The 18,231-nt window shown below is 46.7% G+C and overlaps 1 protein-coding gene across 1 annotated transcript in view; it reads left to right on the top strand.

Annotated features, from left to right (window-relative positions):
- The window catches only part of LOC114654971 (endophilin-A1-like), a 216,254-nt gene that overhangs the window by 128,699 nt on the left and 69,324 nt on the right, over nucleotides 1–18,231 (top strand). The window contains exon 2 of the mRNA XM_028805851.2: nucleotides 6,849–6,917. Coding sequence (XP_028661684.1) covers nucleotides 6,849–6,917 — 69 coding nt within the window. The remainder of the gene's footprint in view (nucleotides 1–6,848; nucleotides 6,918–18,231) is intronic.

Raw genomic sequence — 18,231 nt, 5'->3', positions numbered from 1 at the left:
ATTATGCAAAATTTGGTCCAGATTGGTCAAAGGGTGTAGGATTGTTTAGGTGGACAGTTCATAGTGTTTAAATTATGAAGAAAATTTGATAAAGCAGGAGTTAAACAACAACCCTTTGGTTATCCTTTGTGTTGTGGTGGACTTCCAATCCTAAATATATATTAAATAAAGTATATATTGTAGGAGGCACATAGGATGAGCACCCCAGTCAGGAGTCTAGAAGATCCGTTATGCAGACAGGAGGCTCCCATGGGAACAGAAAAGGAAGGGGGTCACACCTGGACTAGACAGCCTTAATAGATGGACAGACATCCCGGCCAGAGTGAACGGTTACTCACCCAAAAAAATGGACAAGGGTCCCAACTGGACATGGATTTCATACCTTATCTGGCCACAACAGAAGAAGAGGACAGGGATGGACTGTCCCTGGGGGATGTTTATCCCCCCAGGCGCTAGATGGCAGCAACCCTCCATATCGGCGCCCATTCAGGAACCAGCAGAGAATGCTGGAAGTTGTAGTCCGGCAGCACAGCCCTGCTGGGTCCATGGATGTCACAAGGGGGTGCTGCAGGGAGATGTGCCCCCCCTAAAATATGGGACTTCCAGATGATCCAGAAGTGCTTCTATTGGGCAGTAGCCCTGACACCAGAAGTACTCCCATTTGAACCATCCATTATTTGATCCCGGGACTGCATTGGTGTGATCATGTTGGGGGTTTAGGGCTCGCTGATGCCTCTGGTTCCATTACAATTAGCATAGTTGGCAGGATATACATATCTATATATATATATATATATATATATAGTGACAGATGGCTGGGGTTCATGCCTGGCCGGGACGCCCCTTCACCACATCTGCCAGGGGGACAAGGGTGGGAAGCCCAGTATCTCCCCCTGGACACTAGATGGCAGCATCCCTGAGTTTCAGCAGTGCCTTGGACTCCCCTCTTCATGGAGGTTGGAGTTCTGTGCAGCTCTGTGGGGTTCCGCAGGCACCGCCAGGGGGTGCTGCAACAGGAGCGTCTGGCCACCTTTTGGACACTGGTTTCACCTTACCAAGAAGTGCAGCCGGATGTCGGCAATCAACGACCTGGAGCACTTCTGGGTGCCTGATAAAAGGGAGCCAGTGACCACCACTCAGCGGCCAGAGTCGGGTGGAGGTGGACAACGCTTGCTGAGGAGGAAAGACTGCTTGGTGTACTGTGCACTGTGCTTTATTTGGGACTGTGTTGTGGCTGGAGGGATTATGGGGAAGGCGTGCCCTCCAGCTGAAGAAAATAAACAGTTTGTTTTATTTTACACGTGCCTCCCGTGTCCAATTTGTGTTGGGTCGGGCGCTATACAGCGTCCATTCTTACAATATATGTTTTATATATATATAAATACAATACTGTGCAAAAGTTTTAGGCAGGTGTGAAAAAATGCTGTAAACAAAGAATGCTTTCACAAATGGAAGTGTTAATCATTTATTTTCATCAATCCACAAAATGCAGTGAATGAACAAAAGAGAAATCTAAATCAAATCCATATTTGGTGTGACCACCCTTTGCCTTCAAAACAGCATAAATTCTTCTTGGTACACTTGCACACAGTTTTTGAAGGAACTCGGCTGATAGGTTGTTCCAAACATCTTGGAGAACTAACCCCAGATCTTCTGTGGATGTAGGCTTCCTCACATCCTTCTGTCTCTTCATGTAATCCCAGACACACTCGATGATGTTGAGATCAGGGCTCTGTGGGGGCCATACCATCACTTCCAGGACTTCTTGTTCTTCTTTACGCTGAAGATAGTTCTTAATGACTTTGGCTGTATGTTTGGGGTCGTTGTCCTGCTGCAGAATAAATTTGGGGCCAATCATACGCCTCCCTGATGGTATTGCATGATGGATAAGTATCTGCCTGTATTTCTCAGCATTGAGAACACCATTAATCCTGACCAAATCTCCAACTCCATTTGTAGAAATGCAGCCCCAAACGTTCAAGGAACCTTCACAATGCTTCACTGTTTCCTGCAGACACTCATTATTGAACCGCTCTCCAGCCCTTCGACGAACAAGCTGCCTTCTGCTATAGACAAATATTTCAAATTTTGACTCATCAGTCCAGAGCACCTGCTGCCATTTTTCTGCACCCCAGTTCCTATGTTTTCATGCATACTTGAGTCGCTTGGTCTTGTTTCCACATCGGAGGTACGGCTTTTTGGCTGCAACTCTTCCATGAAGACCACTTCTGGCCAGACTTCTCCGGACAGTAGATGGGTGTACCTGGGTCCCACTGGTTTCTGCCAGTTCTGAGCTGATGGCACTGCTGGACATCTTCCGATTTCGAAGGGTAATAAGCTTGATGTGTCTTTCATCTGCTGCACTAAGTTTCCTTGGCCGACCACTGCGTCTACGATCCTCAGCGTTGCCCGTTTCTTTGTGCTTCTTCAAAAGAGCTTGAACAGCACATCTTGAAACCCCAGTCTGCTTTGAAATCTTTGTCTGGGAGAGACCTTGCTGATGCAGTAGAACTACCTCGTGTCTTGTTGCTGTGCTCTATCTTGCCATGACATGAAACTGTCTTCCACAACCTCACCTTGGTAGCAGAGTTTGGCTGTTCCTCACCCAGTTTGAAGCTGTTTCTGTTTCAGTTAATGACTGGGTTTCAACCTACGTGTGACATTGATGATCATTAGCACCTGTTTGGTAGAATTGGTTGATCAGACACCTGACTAGAATCCTACAAGATCCCTGACTTTGTGCAAGTGGACCTGTAAGAATTGATGCTGGTTTGAAGGCAAAAGGTAGGAACACCAAATATTAATTTGATTTAGATTTCTCTTTTGTTCGCTCACTTTGCATTTTGTAAATTGATAACAATAAACAATCATTATTTATATTTCTGAAAGCATTCTTTGTTTACAGCATTTTTTCACACCTGCCTAAAACTTTTGCACAGTACTGTATATATGGTGAGTGGTTGCAGAAATGACAGGTCACAGAAGTATAAAAGAGCTGCTCCATTCAATCAACTAAAAGGTCCAACCAAAGAAATAATCCTTGGCGCGATGTTGCCAGCCTTAGGTGAAATATAAGTACAAATATATTTGGCCACAGAAGTAAGGGTCATTTTGCAGGAGCTCCGTCCAGTGGGTTTCTCCGGTCGTAAAAGACGCCTCCTTCTGGGCAGCTTATAGTGGTCCGCAGCTACAGCCTTTCTTGTTGAGGCATTGTCATGGATTGCACCCACTGAACGTTTTTTCCAGCATCTTACCCAGTAGATCACACTCCACTGGTGATTTTACAATTTAAGGTATGTAAGCATACACCTGGAGTATAAAGTGTTTCTAAAAATATTTTTTTACCCCCCTTCAGCTTTAATTTCAAATCGAAGACGCGCCCGAGCTGCACTATGGCATCTTCTGTCCGCGGCGCCGTGCGGTTATCGCTTGGCTCATTCTCTGCGCAGAACTAAAGTGTGAAGAAGCCTCGCGTTGCCATGGCAGCGAACTGCTTCCCCTGATCCTAATGAAATTCCTTCTTGGCAGGCCGCCGTTTACAACTCGGGCTGGAATCCGTTCTGTTGGTATGGGTGTTAATGTTTCTCGAGAAGAAAAAGATCAGGGGTGAGAGGCAAAGATAAATTTATACAGTGAGTGTCTCACGTCTAACAGCACGGTGGCTGAGAGCTCTAGCCTTCTGGGTTGTATCCATTCATCATGTCCTCTCCATGTCTGTATGGGTTCTCCTTTCATATTCTTAGACAAGTAGTTTGTCAGGCTGACTAGCAATTCTAAATGTGTGGCATGTTTGACATGTGGTGTCCCATCCAGGGCTGCTTTCCACCTTACTCCCAGGGTCAATAATCTGAAATTTTGGGTCATTTGGGTTTGGAAACCCAACAAAATCAAATCAAATGATTTGTCTGAAATGGCTAACAGACTAGTGCACTCCACTCTCCAGTTCTTCATAGGGAAGACCCAGGGCCGTCTTAACAGCTTTATAGGCCCGCAGAAAAAGCAGTCCACTGGGTCCTCTACTTACACAACCATTCACAGGAATAAAAATGTAAATGTCCGATAAAATTAAACATATATTCGTTGTATTGGTACTTCCAACAGAATCAATGTTTAAACATTACTGTACAGCAGGGGTCACCAGCTCCGGTCCTGGAGGACCACCGTGGCTGCAAGTTTTCATTCTAACCCTTTTCTTAATGAGTGACCTGTTTTTGCTGCTAATTAACGTCTTTTGAATTCATTTTAATTGAATTGCTTTTTTAAGGTTGATGGAGTGTTGCTGAGATGGTCGTCCTTCTGATAGGATCTCTATTCTCAGCTAAAGCTCTGTCAGAGTGACCATTGAGTTCTTGGTCACCTCCTTGAGGTGACTCACTTTTTTGGCCGAAAAGAGACCTGGTAGTCTCCTGGGAACACTCAAAACACCACAAACAGTTTGATCCACTTGCCCAGCTCTTTGCCTCACCATAGTCTGATCAATGCTGAGGACTACTTGGACTTTGGTTTTTGACCTGACCTGCCCCGTGAACTGTGGACCCTCTACACACAGGTGCCTTTCTAAACAATGTCCAATCAGTTTCAGTTTGCCACTGCTGGACTTCAGTCAAGTTTTGGACACATCTCAAGGAGAATTAAAGCAAACCGGGGTGGTCCTGAGCACAACTCAGAGTGCCATGGCAAAAGGTCTGAATGCGTCTAGGAATGAGAGATTTCAGTTTTTGATTTTTAATAAATTTGCAAACATTTATGGACACCTGTCTTCACTTTGTTATTATGATGTATTGAGTATAGACTGACGGGCAAATTTACTCACTTCATTTAAAATGAAATCGACGGCACAATAAAGTGTGATGGGGTCTGAAGACTTTTTGAATCCACTGTATGTGTAAAATGGGCTTTTGTTGTCTTTATAAATCCATTACATATGCAGTGTTATATGAACGAGCCAGAGACGTCAAAAAAAGTTTGGGGCGGCCACCCATATACTATGCCCTGGCTGCAAATGGGTAAATGGCTGAGTTGTTCACAGAACAGAGTCCAAAACAGACCTGATTTTAGGAGGTGAATATGGTGGCTTTAAAGGCCGAGGCAGGAAGTGACATCATCGGGTCCGGAACCAGAAGTGATGTCATCAGGACCTGGAGTGACATCATCAATGGTGCTGGTACCGGAAGTGACATCATCAATAGTGCCAGAACCAGAAGTGATGTCATCATAGACGTCGGAAGTGAGCGGGATTTCCCATGAATGGTCTGCATAGGATTTAGGGAGAAAGTCAATGCAGTTCGCCACCCTCTGGTCTGGTGTGGTACTACTATTATTCAGGCCCTTTAGCTGCCTCCTAATCACACGTGTGTGACAGCAGATTTGTTCCTTCTGAATTATTTTCTGAAGCCACTATGTATATTCCAGGTCTGTGCACAAAGTATCCAGCCATGTAAAACGAAAAATAGATACATTGAGTGAAGAAGATACAAGATACAAGAAAACATTTTAGCTAGGACAATGACGCCTCAGTCCCCTTCAAAGTAGGCACCTTGGGACCTCACCTAGTTCTACCGGCGTCTCTTCCGCTGTTCAAAATGCTCTGCAAAATCCATTGTTGGAATCGCCATCAGCTGCCTCGTTGTATTTTCCTGAATCTCATCGACAGTCTGAAATCTCTCCCCTTGCAAAGGTGATTTTAGTTTTGGGAAATCTGGACTGTAGGGGGGCCGAGTCACCTGGGTGATTTGATGCATGGACGAGTGCGTTGCCATGCTGAAGCTGCCAATCATCAGTTGCCCATACTGTAGCTGCGGCCGTTTTTGTCGTATTGCCATCTCTCAACTGATTAAGAGCATTGGGGTAACGCACACTTTTATTTTGGCCGCACTTGTTGCATCGTCCCTGACAACCTTCTCGATCTTCTGGACGACTGTTCAAGCTTAACGCAAAATTTGATGCAGATTCATCGTTCTACTTGCTCAGTCATTTTGAATGCGATGGCCACACAGTACACATGCTCACTCAATGGGGTCTAGCATCCCCACTGACCAATCCAGTGAAGTTGTCGTTGTTCACGCCTGCGCATTCCAGTTCATTCCCCTTGGCTGCCAGGGTACATCGATGCTGCACAAACCCTGCTTGTTATATTAGCAACGGCTAACTTTTTCCAGATAGATCTCATATATTGTGGCCACCAGAGCACGCGCCACCTCCATAAACGCCCAACACACACAGGTTCAGGTGCTAGTTGCACTCAACAAGAGGATTTTTATTTATGTGAAATGCTTCTCCCAAGAATTTCCCACAACACAATCACAATCACAAAGCAGCACATGAGAATACAGCAATGGTCGTAAAAGACACCTTCTTCTCGTCAGCCACGTTTCTTATAGCAGATGCACTAAAAGGGGCGGGGCTAACTGCCCTCACTGGGCGGTTTTTTGGTGCTGTTGGGAGAGAAGGACAAAAGAATGTTAGCAACAGCGCCCCCTCTCACCCCTATGGGTTATTACATACCTCGAACAAGCCCTTGAGGAGATTCTCCAACATGATTTTGTGACAATACATATATATATATATATATATAAATATATAGATGTATATTTTGTGTATAAATATATAAAATCCTGTGTGGCTTTAAGTGGAAAGTAATTTAAGCTTCTTTACATGTATAAGAAATACAAGGCCATTATTAATATCAACACCACCATCATGGCAACTTTTCTTCCAGAATGTAGAAGTAGAGTCTGTTTTTTTCATCCTCATCATCATAAAGTAAAATGTATGGAAAAAAATAAATCACCTTATGAATGAAAATGAGTTCAGTTCATAACAATTTGGTCTTTCTGTTTTTTCTGCAGAAAGTGAGTGAGAAGGTCGGTGGGGCAGAAGGAACCAAACTGGATGATGACTTCAAGGAAATGGAGAAGGTGGGTGAGAAAGGACATTTTGGAAAAGTCTCATTGAATAGTCATAATAATAATAATAATAATAATAATAATAATAATAATCTAAAATACTCAATTTGCTTTACATAGAGGAGGACCACTTGAGCCACCTCCAATGTGTAGCACCCACCAGGATGACATGATGGCAGCCATTTTTGCTCCTGTACACTCACCACACATTAGCTTTTAGGTGATCAAGGGAGGTGGGGGGAGATAGTTAGCTGGTAAATGACAGGGAATGATTAGGGGGCCAAAATGACCAGGACATAGTGGGCCATTTATCCAGGATATCAGGAAACACCTTACTCTTTTTGAAGGAAGACCAGGGGTCTTTAGTGATCACAAAGACTCAGGATTTTGGTTTTACATCTCATTTGAAGAGTGCCACCAATTTTTGCAGCATAATATGGCCGTCAGTGCATGGGGGCATTGGGATCCACACACTGACCACAGCGTAAGTGCCCTCTGCTGGCCTCACCAACACCTCTTGCAGCAGCAATAAGTGATGCCAGGCAGGTTAAACAAATTGATTCAAAAGGCTGCCTCATCCCTAGCTGGTCTTCTATCCAAGTAGATCAGATGAGGTAAACTTTATTAATCCCAAGGAAAAAGTAGAAACGTAAAAACACAAAGATACAGACTCACAGGACAATCAATCAGTACATAGACAAATAAATAAAATACATAAATATTGTGCAGAATTAATAAAACAAATACAAGTGAACTTAAAGAAAACATCTGGAGGAAGCATTGAATTGGTTGATAGCAGCAGCAGTAAAGACCCCCATCATGTTGGAATGAGCCTGTAGCTAGAATTGCTCCAAAGGAGTGCCTCCTGGAGGGGATGGAGAGGATTTTTCAAGATGGCATCTGATTTTACCACCACCCACTTTTCCACAACAGCTTCCAGTGTGTCCAGGGTTGGCCCAGTGATGGTGCAGGCTTTCCTGATACGTTTGTTCAGCCATTGTGTTTCTTCTGATCTTCCCAGGAGACTGCAGCATTGATCACCACACTGGCTACTATGGACTGTGTGACAGATTGAGGTCTCCGTGACCCCTTGAACCCTCAGACCAGACGTCAGACACCAGATAAAAGTCCAATAATAATATTTATTATTATAAATAAGTGCACAAAGCACCCTCCTCTCCACAATACTCAATAAATCCACGAACAATAAACAATCCTCCACTCCCAGACACTTAGCCACCCTGCCTCCCAACTCAGCTCGTCCGTCTGGGATCTCCCACAATCCTTTATAGTCCTCGACCCGGAAGTGCTTCTGAGCCCTCAGTCCATGTGATTATCCAGCATTTCCGGGTCAGATAAAAACTTCTCTTTTTCTTCAGCCCGGAAGTATATCATTTCTTCTGTTCCAGTGAGTTGGAAATACTTCCGGGCTATACAGAAAATATAAATCCCTGGGCCTCCCTGCAGCGACTCCTGGCGGCCCCGACGTTATCCAGCAGGGCTGTGTATTAAAACTCCATAGTCCATGATGCCCTGCTGGAATTTGGGGCATCTCCACATTGCAAGGAGGGCTCCATCTAGCGGCCTGGGGGTATTGGCCGGGATGAATGGCCGGCCATATCCCACAACTGATAGAACATTTCCAGCAGCTTGTATTGTGGAGAAATCTTCAGAAAGGCAGTCAGAATTTTGAGTTTATTGCATAGCATAGGAAACAATTACAGAGCACATACAGTCATATGAAAAAGTTTTTGAACCCCTCTTAATTCTTTGGATTTTTGTTTCTCATTGGCTAAGCTTTCAAAGTAGTAACTTCCTTTTAATATACGACATGACTTATGGACACAGTAGGATTTCAGCAATGACATTAAGTTTATTGGATTAACAGAAAATATGCAATATGCATCATAACAAAATTAGACAGGTGCATAAATGTGGGCCCCCCAACAGAGATGACATCAATACTTAGTTGAGCCTCCTTTTGCTAATCTAACAGCCTCTAGACGCTGTCCTCCTATAGCCTCTGATGAGTGTCTGATTCTGGATGGAGGTATTTCTGACCATTCTTCATACAAAATCTCTCCAGTTCAGTTCAATTTGATGGACAGCCTGCTTCAAATCATCCCATAGATTTTCGATGATATTCAAGTCAGGGGACTGTGATGGCCATTCCAGAACATTGTACTTCTCCCTCTGCATGAATGCCTTTGTAGATTTCGAACTGTGTTTTGGGTCATTGTCTTGTTGGAATATCCAACCCCTGCGTAACTTCAACTTTGTGACTGATGCTTGAACATTATCCTGAAGAATTTGTTGATATTGGGTTGAATTCATCCGACCCTCAACTTTAACAAGGGCCCCAGTCCCTGAACTAGCCACACAGCCCCACAGCATGATGGAACCTCCACCAAATTTGACAGTAGGTGGCAGGTGTTTTTCTTGGAATGCGGTGTTCTTCTTCTGCCATGCAAAGTGCTTTGTGTTATGACCAAATAACTCAATTTGTGTCTCATCAGTCCAAAGCACTTTGTTCCAAAATGAATCTGGCTTGTCTAAATGAGCATCGGCATACAACAAGCGACTCTGTTTGTGGCGTGAGTGCAGAAAGGGCTTCTTTCTCATCACCCTGCCATACAGATGTTCTTTGTGCAAATTGTGCTGAATTGTAAAACGATGTACAGATACACCATCTGCAGCAAGAAGTTCTTGCAGGTCTTTGGAGGTGATCTGTGGGTTGTCTGTCACCATTCTCACAATCCTGCTCATATGCCGCTCCTGTATTTTTCTTGGCCTGCCAGACCTGCTGGGTTTAACAGCAACTGTGCCTGTGGCCTTCCATTTCCTGATTCCATTCCTTACACTTGAAACTGACAGTTTAGACCTCTGAGATGGCTTTTGTAGCCTTCCCCTAAACCAGGAGACTCAACAATCTTTGTTTGCAGATCTTTGGAGAGTTGCTTTGAGGATCCCATGCTGTCACTCTTCAGAGGAGAGTCAAAGGGAAGGAAGCACAACTTGTAATTGACCACCTTAAATCCCTTTATATCTCATGATTGGACACACCTGTCTATGAAGTTCAAGGCTTAATGAGCTCATCACACCAAGTAATCAGCATTGAGCAGCGACAGGCACTCAAATCAGCACAATGACAAGGGGACCCACATTTGTGCACAGCCAGTTTTTCACATTTGATTTAATTTCATACAACTAAATACTGCTTCACTAAAAATCTTTCTTTGGAAAACACAGCAGTACTCAGTTGTTCAGGAAATGAAATACATACCACTGTAATCTTTGTGTTGAAAGGAGAGTCAATTATTATGCAGGTTGAGAGGGGTTCACAAATTTTTTCATATGACTGTAAAGCCGTCTCAGTTCATGAAGTGAGCCCTTTGGTTAGGGTGCGGTTCGTTTTCATTTCAGTTCTAATCACAAAACATCCCTATTTCATACGGATTTCTCGTCATCCACTTTACATGTTATCTTTGTAATAATGACCTTGTGCTGTACCTGTTTTCATAACAATTACCTTGTAAACTCCTTTCCCCTAATAATCCATCCATCCATCCATTTCCCAACCCACTGAATCCGAACACAGGGTCACGGGGGTCTGCAGGAGCCAATCCCAGCCAACACAGGGCACAAGGCAGGAACCAATCCCGGGCAGGGCGCCAACCCACCACAGGACACACACCCACACACCAAGCACACACTAGGGCCAATTTAGAATCGCCAATCCACCTGTCTTTGGACTGTGGGAGGAAACCCATGCAGACATGGGGAGAACATGCAAACTCCACACAGGGAGGACCCGGGAAGCGAACCTGGGTCTCCTAACTGCGAGGCAGCAGCGTTACCACTGCGCCACCGTGCTGCCCACTCTAGTAATCACTAATCTTTAAATAACAATCATTAGGACTCGAAGGTCGTAACTGCCGCCTGGCCCAGAGATGACCATCGTCTGATCATGTTTTACATTTCTCACATTTTCACATTTCTAATCTTGATCTAATAAAAATTAGAGGCCATTTAATAGATCAATAGATCATTAAATTGGAACCAGGGTGACCCCCATATGAGAAACTAAACTGTTCAATTAATAATTGCTTGTTGCAATCATAGGCAGCTTGCACTGGTAAGCGCGGCACGCAGCTTCACCGATTAGAGCTAAGCTGCTGGAGTTGAATGCAGGCGGCTGTTTTGATAGTCAACTCTTAAAGTCCCGTATAGCTCAATCTATCTAACACAATGCGGCTTGCTTTTAACTTGATCATCTAGAATATTCATAAGCCTTAAAATTTAAAATGAAATGTTTATATATTTAAAGTTTTTTATGCGCTAACATGCAAGTTTACTTATCCATCCATCCATCCATTGTCTCCCGCTTATCCGAGGTCGGGTCGCGGGGGCAGCAGCTTGAGCAGAGATGCCCAGACTTCCCTCTCCCCGGCCACTTCTTCTAGCTCTTCCGGGAGAATCCCAAGGTGTTCCCAGGCCAGTCGAGAGACATAGTCCCTCCAGCGTGTCCTGGGTCTTCCCCGGGGCCTCCTCCCAGTTGGACGTGCCTGGAACACCTCACCAGGGAGGCGTCCAGGAGGCATCCTGATCAGATGCCCGAGCCACCTCATCTGACTCCTCTCGATGTGGAGGAGCAGCGGCTCTACTCTGAGCCCCTCCCGGATGACTGAGCTTCTCACCCTATCTTTAAGGGAAAGCCCAGACACCCTGCGGAGGAAACTCATTTCAGCCGCTTGTATTCGCGATCTCGTTCTTTCGGTCACTACCCATAGCTCATGACCATAGGTGAGGGTAGGAACATAGATCGACTGGTAAATTGAGAGCTTCGGAGTCTCGGATTTGGAGGTGCTGATTCTCATCCCAGCCGCTTCACACTCGGCTGCGAACCGATCCAGAGAGAGCTGAAGATCACGGCCTGATGAAGCAAACAGGACAACATCATCTGCAAAAAGCAGTGACCCAATCCTGAGCCCACCAAACCGGACCCCCTCAACACCCTGGCTGCGCCTAGAAATTCTGTCCATAAAAGTTGTGAACAGAATCGGTGACAAAGGGCAGCCCTGGCGGAGTCCAACTCTCACTGGAAACGGGTTCGACTTACTGCCGGCAATGCGGACCAAGCTCTGGCACTGATCGTACAGGGACTGAACAGCCCTTATCAGGGGGGCCGGTACCCCATACTCTCGGAGTACCCCCCACAGGATTCCCCGAGGGACACGGTCGAATGCCTTTTCTAAGTCCACAAAACACATGTAGACTGGTTGGGCAAACTCCCATGCACCCTCCAGGACCCTGCTAAGGGTATAGAGCTGGTCCACTGTTCCGCGACCAGGACGAAAACCACACTGTTCCTCCTGAATCCGAGGCTCGACTATCCGACGGACCCTCCTCTCCAGGACCCCTGAATAGACTTTTCCAGGGAGGCTGAGGAGTGTGATCCCTCTGTAGTTGGAACACACCCTCCGATCCCCCTTCTTAAAGAGGGGGACCACCACCCCGGTCTGCCAATCCAGAGGCACTGTCCCTGATGTCCATGCGATGTTGCAGAGGCGTGTCAGCCAAGACAGTCCTACAACATCCAGAGCCTTGAGGAACTCCGGGCGTATCTCATCCACCCCCGGGGCCCTGCCACCAAGGAGTTTTTTGACCACCTCGGTGACCTCAGTCCCAGAGATGGGGGAGCCCACCTCTGAGTCCCCAGGCTCTGCTTCCTCATTGGAAGGCATGTTAATGGGATTGAGGAGGTCTTCGAAGTATTCCCCCCACCGACCCACAACGTCCCGAGTCGAGGTCAGCAGCACACCATCCCCACCATATACAGTGTTGACACTGCACTGCTTCCCCTTCCTGAGACGCCGGATGGTGGACCAGAATCTCCTCGAAGCCGTCCGAAAGTCATTCTCCATGGCCTCCCCAAACTCCTCCCACGCCCGAGTTTTTGCCTCAGCAACCACCAAAGCCGCATTCCGCTTGGCCTGCCGGTACCTATCAGCTGCCTCCGGGGTCCCACAGGACAAAAGGGTCCTGTAGGACTCCTTCTTCAGCTTGACGGCATCCTTCACCGCCGGTGTCCACCAGCGGGTTCGGGGATTGCCGCCACGACAGGCACCGACCACCTTACGGCCACAGCTCCGGTCAGCTGCCTCAACAATAGAGGCACGGAACATGGCCCATTCGGACTCAATGTCCCCCACCTCCCTCGGGATGTGGTCGAAGTTCTGCCGGAGGTGGGAGTTGAAGCTACTTCTGACAGGGGGCTCTGCCAGACGTTCCCAGCAGACCCTCACAACACGTTTGGGCCTACCACGCCTGACCGGCATCCTCCCCCACCATCGAAGCCAACTCACCACCAGGTGGTGATCAGTTGACAGCTCCGCCCCTCTCTTCACCCGAGTGTCCAAGACATGTGGCCGCAAGTCCGACGACACGACCACAAAGTCGATCATCGAACTGAGGCCTAGGGTGTCCTGGTGCCAAGTGCACATATGAACACCCCTATGCTTGAACATGGTGTTCGTTATGGACAATCCGTGACGAGCACAGAAGTCCAATAACAAAACACCGCTCGGGTTCAGATCAGGGGGGCCATTCCTCCCAATCACGCCCTTCCAGGTCTCACTGTCATTGCCCACGTGAGCATTGAAGTCTCCCAGCAGAACGAGGGAGTCCCCAGAAGGTATGCCCTCTAGCACCCCCTCCAGGGACTCCAAAAAGGGTGGGTACTCCGAACTGCTGTTCGGTGCATACGCACAAACAACAGTTAGGACCCGTCCCCCCACCCGAAGGCGAAGGGAGGCTACCCTCTCGTCCACCGGGGTAAACCCCAATGTACAGGCTCCAAGTTGGGGGGCAATAAGTATACCCACACCTGCTCGGCGCCTCTCACCGGGGGCAACTCCAGAGTGGTAGAGAGTCCAGCCCCTCTCAAGGAGATTGGTTCCAGAGTCCAAGCTGTGCGTCGAGGTGAGCCCGACTATATCTAGCCGGAACCTCTCAACTTCGCGCACTAGCTCAGGCTCCTTCCCCTTCAGAGAGGTGACATTCCACGTCCCAAGAGCCAGTTTCTGTAGCCGAGGATCGGACCGCCAAGGTCCCCGCCTTCGGCCACCACCCAGCTCACACTGCACTCGACCTCCTTGGCCCCTCCCATAGGTGGTGAGCCCATGGGAAGGGGGACCCACGTTGCCTCTTCGGGCTGTGCCCGGCCGAGCCCCATGGGTGCAGGCCCGGCCACCAGGCGCTCGCCATCGAGCCCCACCTCCAGGCCTGGCTCCAGAGTGGGGCCCCGGTGACCCGCGTCCGGGCAAGGGAAAACGCCGTCCAAAATGGTTTTTCTTCATAGGAGGTTTGTTTAACCGCTCTTTGTCTCATCCCTCACCTAGGACCAGTTTGCCTTGGGTGGCCCTACCAGGGGCATAAAGCCCCGGACAACAGAGCTCCTAGGATCATTGGGACACGCAAACCCCTCCACCACGATAAGGTGACGGTTAAGTTTTCTTTTAAGTTTAAGGGCCTTGAGTGTTTGCAGAAACTCGTTTGGTCTTCAGTCAGCCAGAAGGCCCTGCAAAGCCGCCATGTCCCAAACAAAAGCTTATTTACTCAGTTCCCTCAAAAAACACAGCGTCCTCGGTTCATAGAAAGCAAGGGAAGTGAAAAGCAAGCAAGCAAGCCCCATTAAAAACAAAAGCAGCGGCCTGTAAAATAATAGTGCCTGTGTCCTTTTAATAGCCAATAGTTCTAAAACCAATAACAAGACATATTGATCCTTGATCTAAACCTCAACACTTGCTGCACACGTCAATAGACCCGAGTCTCTGAAGCAAGTCCAGTCTGCTTTGGCCCTTCGTCTACGACGCCTCTGTGCTGTCAGACCAGTCCAGTTTGTTGTTCATGTGAACCCTCAGGTACCTGAAGCTCTGCATCACTTGAATGGTGACTGGTGGTCTCAGAGGCTCCCTGTATCCGGCAGGGGACGTTAGCTCCCTTGGAATGAGTTCTTTAGTAATTGCGGTGGGTTACATAACCCGAATCTATATAGATATGATATAAAAAGGTGATACCCCTCCCTTAGTGATACAGCGGTAAGAAATCACATAGGAGAAATAACTCAGCTTCCTTTAACACTGCATAACAGATGAAGGAAGCCAATAGCAAGAACCCAGTTCGGGAGTGGGGTCTCGATGTGTAGAGTCTGCCATTTTTCGCCGATTGCAGTGGAAGGATTTTCAGGATCGGATGACGTTATCTCCCATCCGTTTGTCGGCTCCAAAGGTGTGCAATGCTCCAAGGCTTTAAACTCATTCTTCATGTGCAGACCCCCATTTAGTTGAATCAGGCCATTCCAAACAAGGGAAAAGAGGATATAGACTGCATCCAGAAAGTATTCACAGCGCATCACTTTTTCCACATTTTGTTATGTTACAGCCTTATTCCAAAATAGATTAAATTCATTTTTTTCCTCAGAATTCTACACACAACACCCCATAATGACAACGTGAAAAAAGTTTACTTGAGATTTTTGCAAATTTATTAAAAATAAAAAAATAGAGAAAGCATATGTCCATAAGTATTCACAGCCTTTGCTCGAAATTGAGCTCAGGTCCATCCTGTTTCCCCTGATCATCCTTGAGATGTTTCTGCAGCTTCATTGGAGTCCACCTGTGGTAAATTCAGTTGACTGGACATGATTCGGAAAGGCACACACCTGTCTATAGAAGATCCTACAGTTGACGGTTCATGTCAGAGCACAAACCAAGCATGAAGTCAAAGGAATTGTCTGTAGACCTCCGAGACAGGATTGTCTCGAGGCACAAATCTGGGGAAGGTTACAGAAAAATTTCTGCTGCTTTGAAGGTCCCAATGAGCACAGTGGCCTCCATCATCCGTAAGTGGAAGAAGTTCGAAACCACCAGGACTCTTCCTAGAGCTGGCCGGCCATCTAAACTGAGCGATCGGGGGAGAAGGGCCTTAGTCAGGGAGGTGACCAAGAACCCGATAGTCACTCTGTCAGAGCTCCAGAGGTCCTCTGTGGAGAGAGGAGAACCTTCCAGAAGGACAACCATCTCTGCAGCAATCCACCAATCAGGCCTGTATGGTAGAGTGGCCAGACGGAAGCCACTCCTTAGTAAAAGGCACATGGCAGCCCTCCTGGAGTTTGCCAAAAGGCACCTGAAGGACTCTCAGACCATGAGGAAGAAAATTCTCTGGTCTGATGAGACAAAGATTGAACTCTTTGGTGTGAATGCCAGGCGTCACGTTTGGAGGAAACCAGGCACCGCTCATCACCAGGCCAATACCATCCCTACAGTGAAGCATGGTGGTGGCAGCATCATGCTGTGGGGATGTTTTTCAGTGGCAGGAACTGGGAGACTAGTCAGGATAAAGGGAAGATGACTGTAGCAATGTACAGAGACATCCTGGATAAAAACCTGCTCCAGAGCGCTCTTGACCTCAGACTGGGGCGACAGTTCATCTTTCAGCAGGACAACGACCCTAAGCACACAGCCAAGATATCAAAGGAGTGGCTTCAGGACAACTCTGTGAATGTCCTTGAGTGGCCCAGCCAGAGCCCAGACTTGAATCCGATTGAACATCTCTGGAGAGATCTTAAAATGGCTGTGCACCGACGCTTCCCATCCAACCTGATGGAGCTTGAGAGGTGCTGCAAAGAGGAATGGGTAACACTGGCCAAGGATAGGTGTGCCAAGCTTGTGGCATCATATTCTAAAAGACTTGAGGCTGTAATTGCTGCCAAAGGGGCATCGACAAAGTATTGAGCAAAGGCTGTGAATACTTATGGACATGGGATTTCTCAGTTTTTTTATTTTTAATAAATTTGAAAAAACCTCAAGTAAATTTTTTTCACAATGTCATTATGGGGTGTTGTGTGCAGAATTCTGAGGAAAAAAATTAATTTAATCCATTTTGGAATAAGGCTGTAACATAACAAAATGTGGAAAACGTGATGTGCTGTGAATACTTTCTGGATGCACCGTAGTCTCATGCTGACTTTGACACACAATGGTCCTCAGTCTGACTGCCCATTTCGCAGTTGTCCTTAACTGTCTTCTTATATGGTGAACCCCTGTGCTAAATCTGGCTCTGTGTCAACTGTGCATGTGAGTAGAAAAAGACAGATCTATAAAATATATTTGCACAGAGCACAGTGGCATATTAAACTTGTACACTTATTACACTCCCTGGCACACCAGACGTCCTCCACCAGCTCTTCTGTTTTGCTGATGTTGAGTTGCAGGTTGTTGTCCCTGCACCTCAAGACGAAGTCCTCCACAGCCTTCCTGTACTCCGACTTGTCTCCATTATTAATGCAGCCTGTGATGGAGGAGTCATCTGAAAATTTCAGTTGACGGCAAGCGCTGGCGTTGTGTTGGAATGCTGTTTTGTAGACTGAAGGGAGACGGGACAGTTTGGGGTGCCTTAGTGTCCCCCCCCCACCACTTCTGACACCCAGTCCTTGACCTTCATAAACTGCTATCTTTTGGTCAGGGACTCCATGGTCCAGGAGGTTGTGGGGACATTGAGATTTTTCCTCCAGTCAATGAAGTAGAATGGTGTTAAAGGCACTGAAAAAAAGATATCAACCGGGCCCAGACATGCTTATCCTCAGGGGGCTTACCTGAAGTGCAAGTGCTATGGCTGTTGGTAGTGGCACCTTAGCCACTTCATAGCTTCTTGGTCCCCTTCCCAGTCCTCTTATGGAACATCTTTTATACATTTTGCATGTTCTCCCTGTGTCCTTGTGGATGCTCCAGCTTTCCTATCTCATTGCAGTAATTTTCTAATGGGATGCCCTGGCTCAACCTTAATTTTTTGCCTTACCCTGTAACCTCTAGCTCTTTACAATCCTTTAACAAGAAGGCACAGTTATAAAAATAAATGGATGGAGAGATCATGGAGGCCTCAGTCCAGGCAGGTTACAGAAGGTGGAATCCTGAGCTAGAAACTCGCCACAGTGTGCCAAGAGTAATGGCTCCTATCATTTATTATGTATACACCCTTGGTCTAAAAATAATCTCGTTTAAATCACACGGCTGTCATTTCTGGGTTTGTTTAATGCCAGTTTCACACGGCATATTGATTTTACTTTCTCAGTATAAAGCACTTTCCTTCTTGCCAAAAAAAAAAATCAATTTGTTTTGAAAATTTAGCACTCAAAAGGGCTCACCACATTTTAAATAGACGTCCTCTGTTTAATGAACCAGTCATCTGTTTTAACAGGTGGCGGCTTGACTCCGTTTCAGTTCTTGGACTACTCTGCGTTGGGTTTGGGCCTTTGTCATGGCTGTCC

This window comes from Erpetoichthys calabaricus, chromosome 7 (assembly GCF_900747795.2).
Source record: "Erpetoichthys calabaricus chromosome 7, fErpCal1.3, whole genome shotgun sequence".
In the NCBI taxonomy this organism is placed as follows: Eukaryota; Metazoa; Chordata; class Cladistia; order Polypteriformes; family Polypteridae; genus Erpetoichthys; species Erpetoichthys calabaricus.
This window is presented reverse-complemented; position numbering and strand designations above follow the sequence as displayed.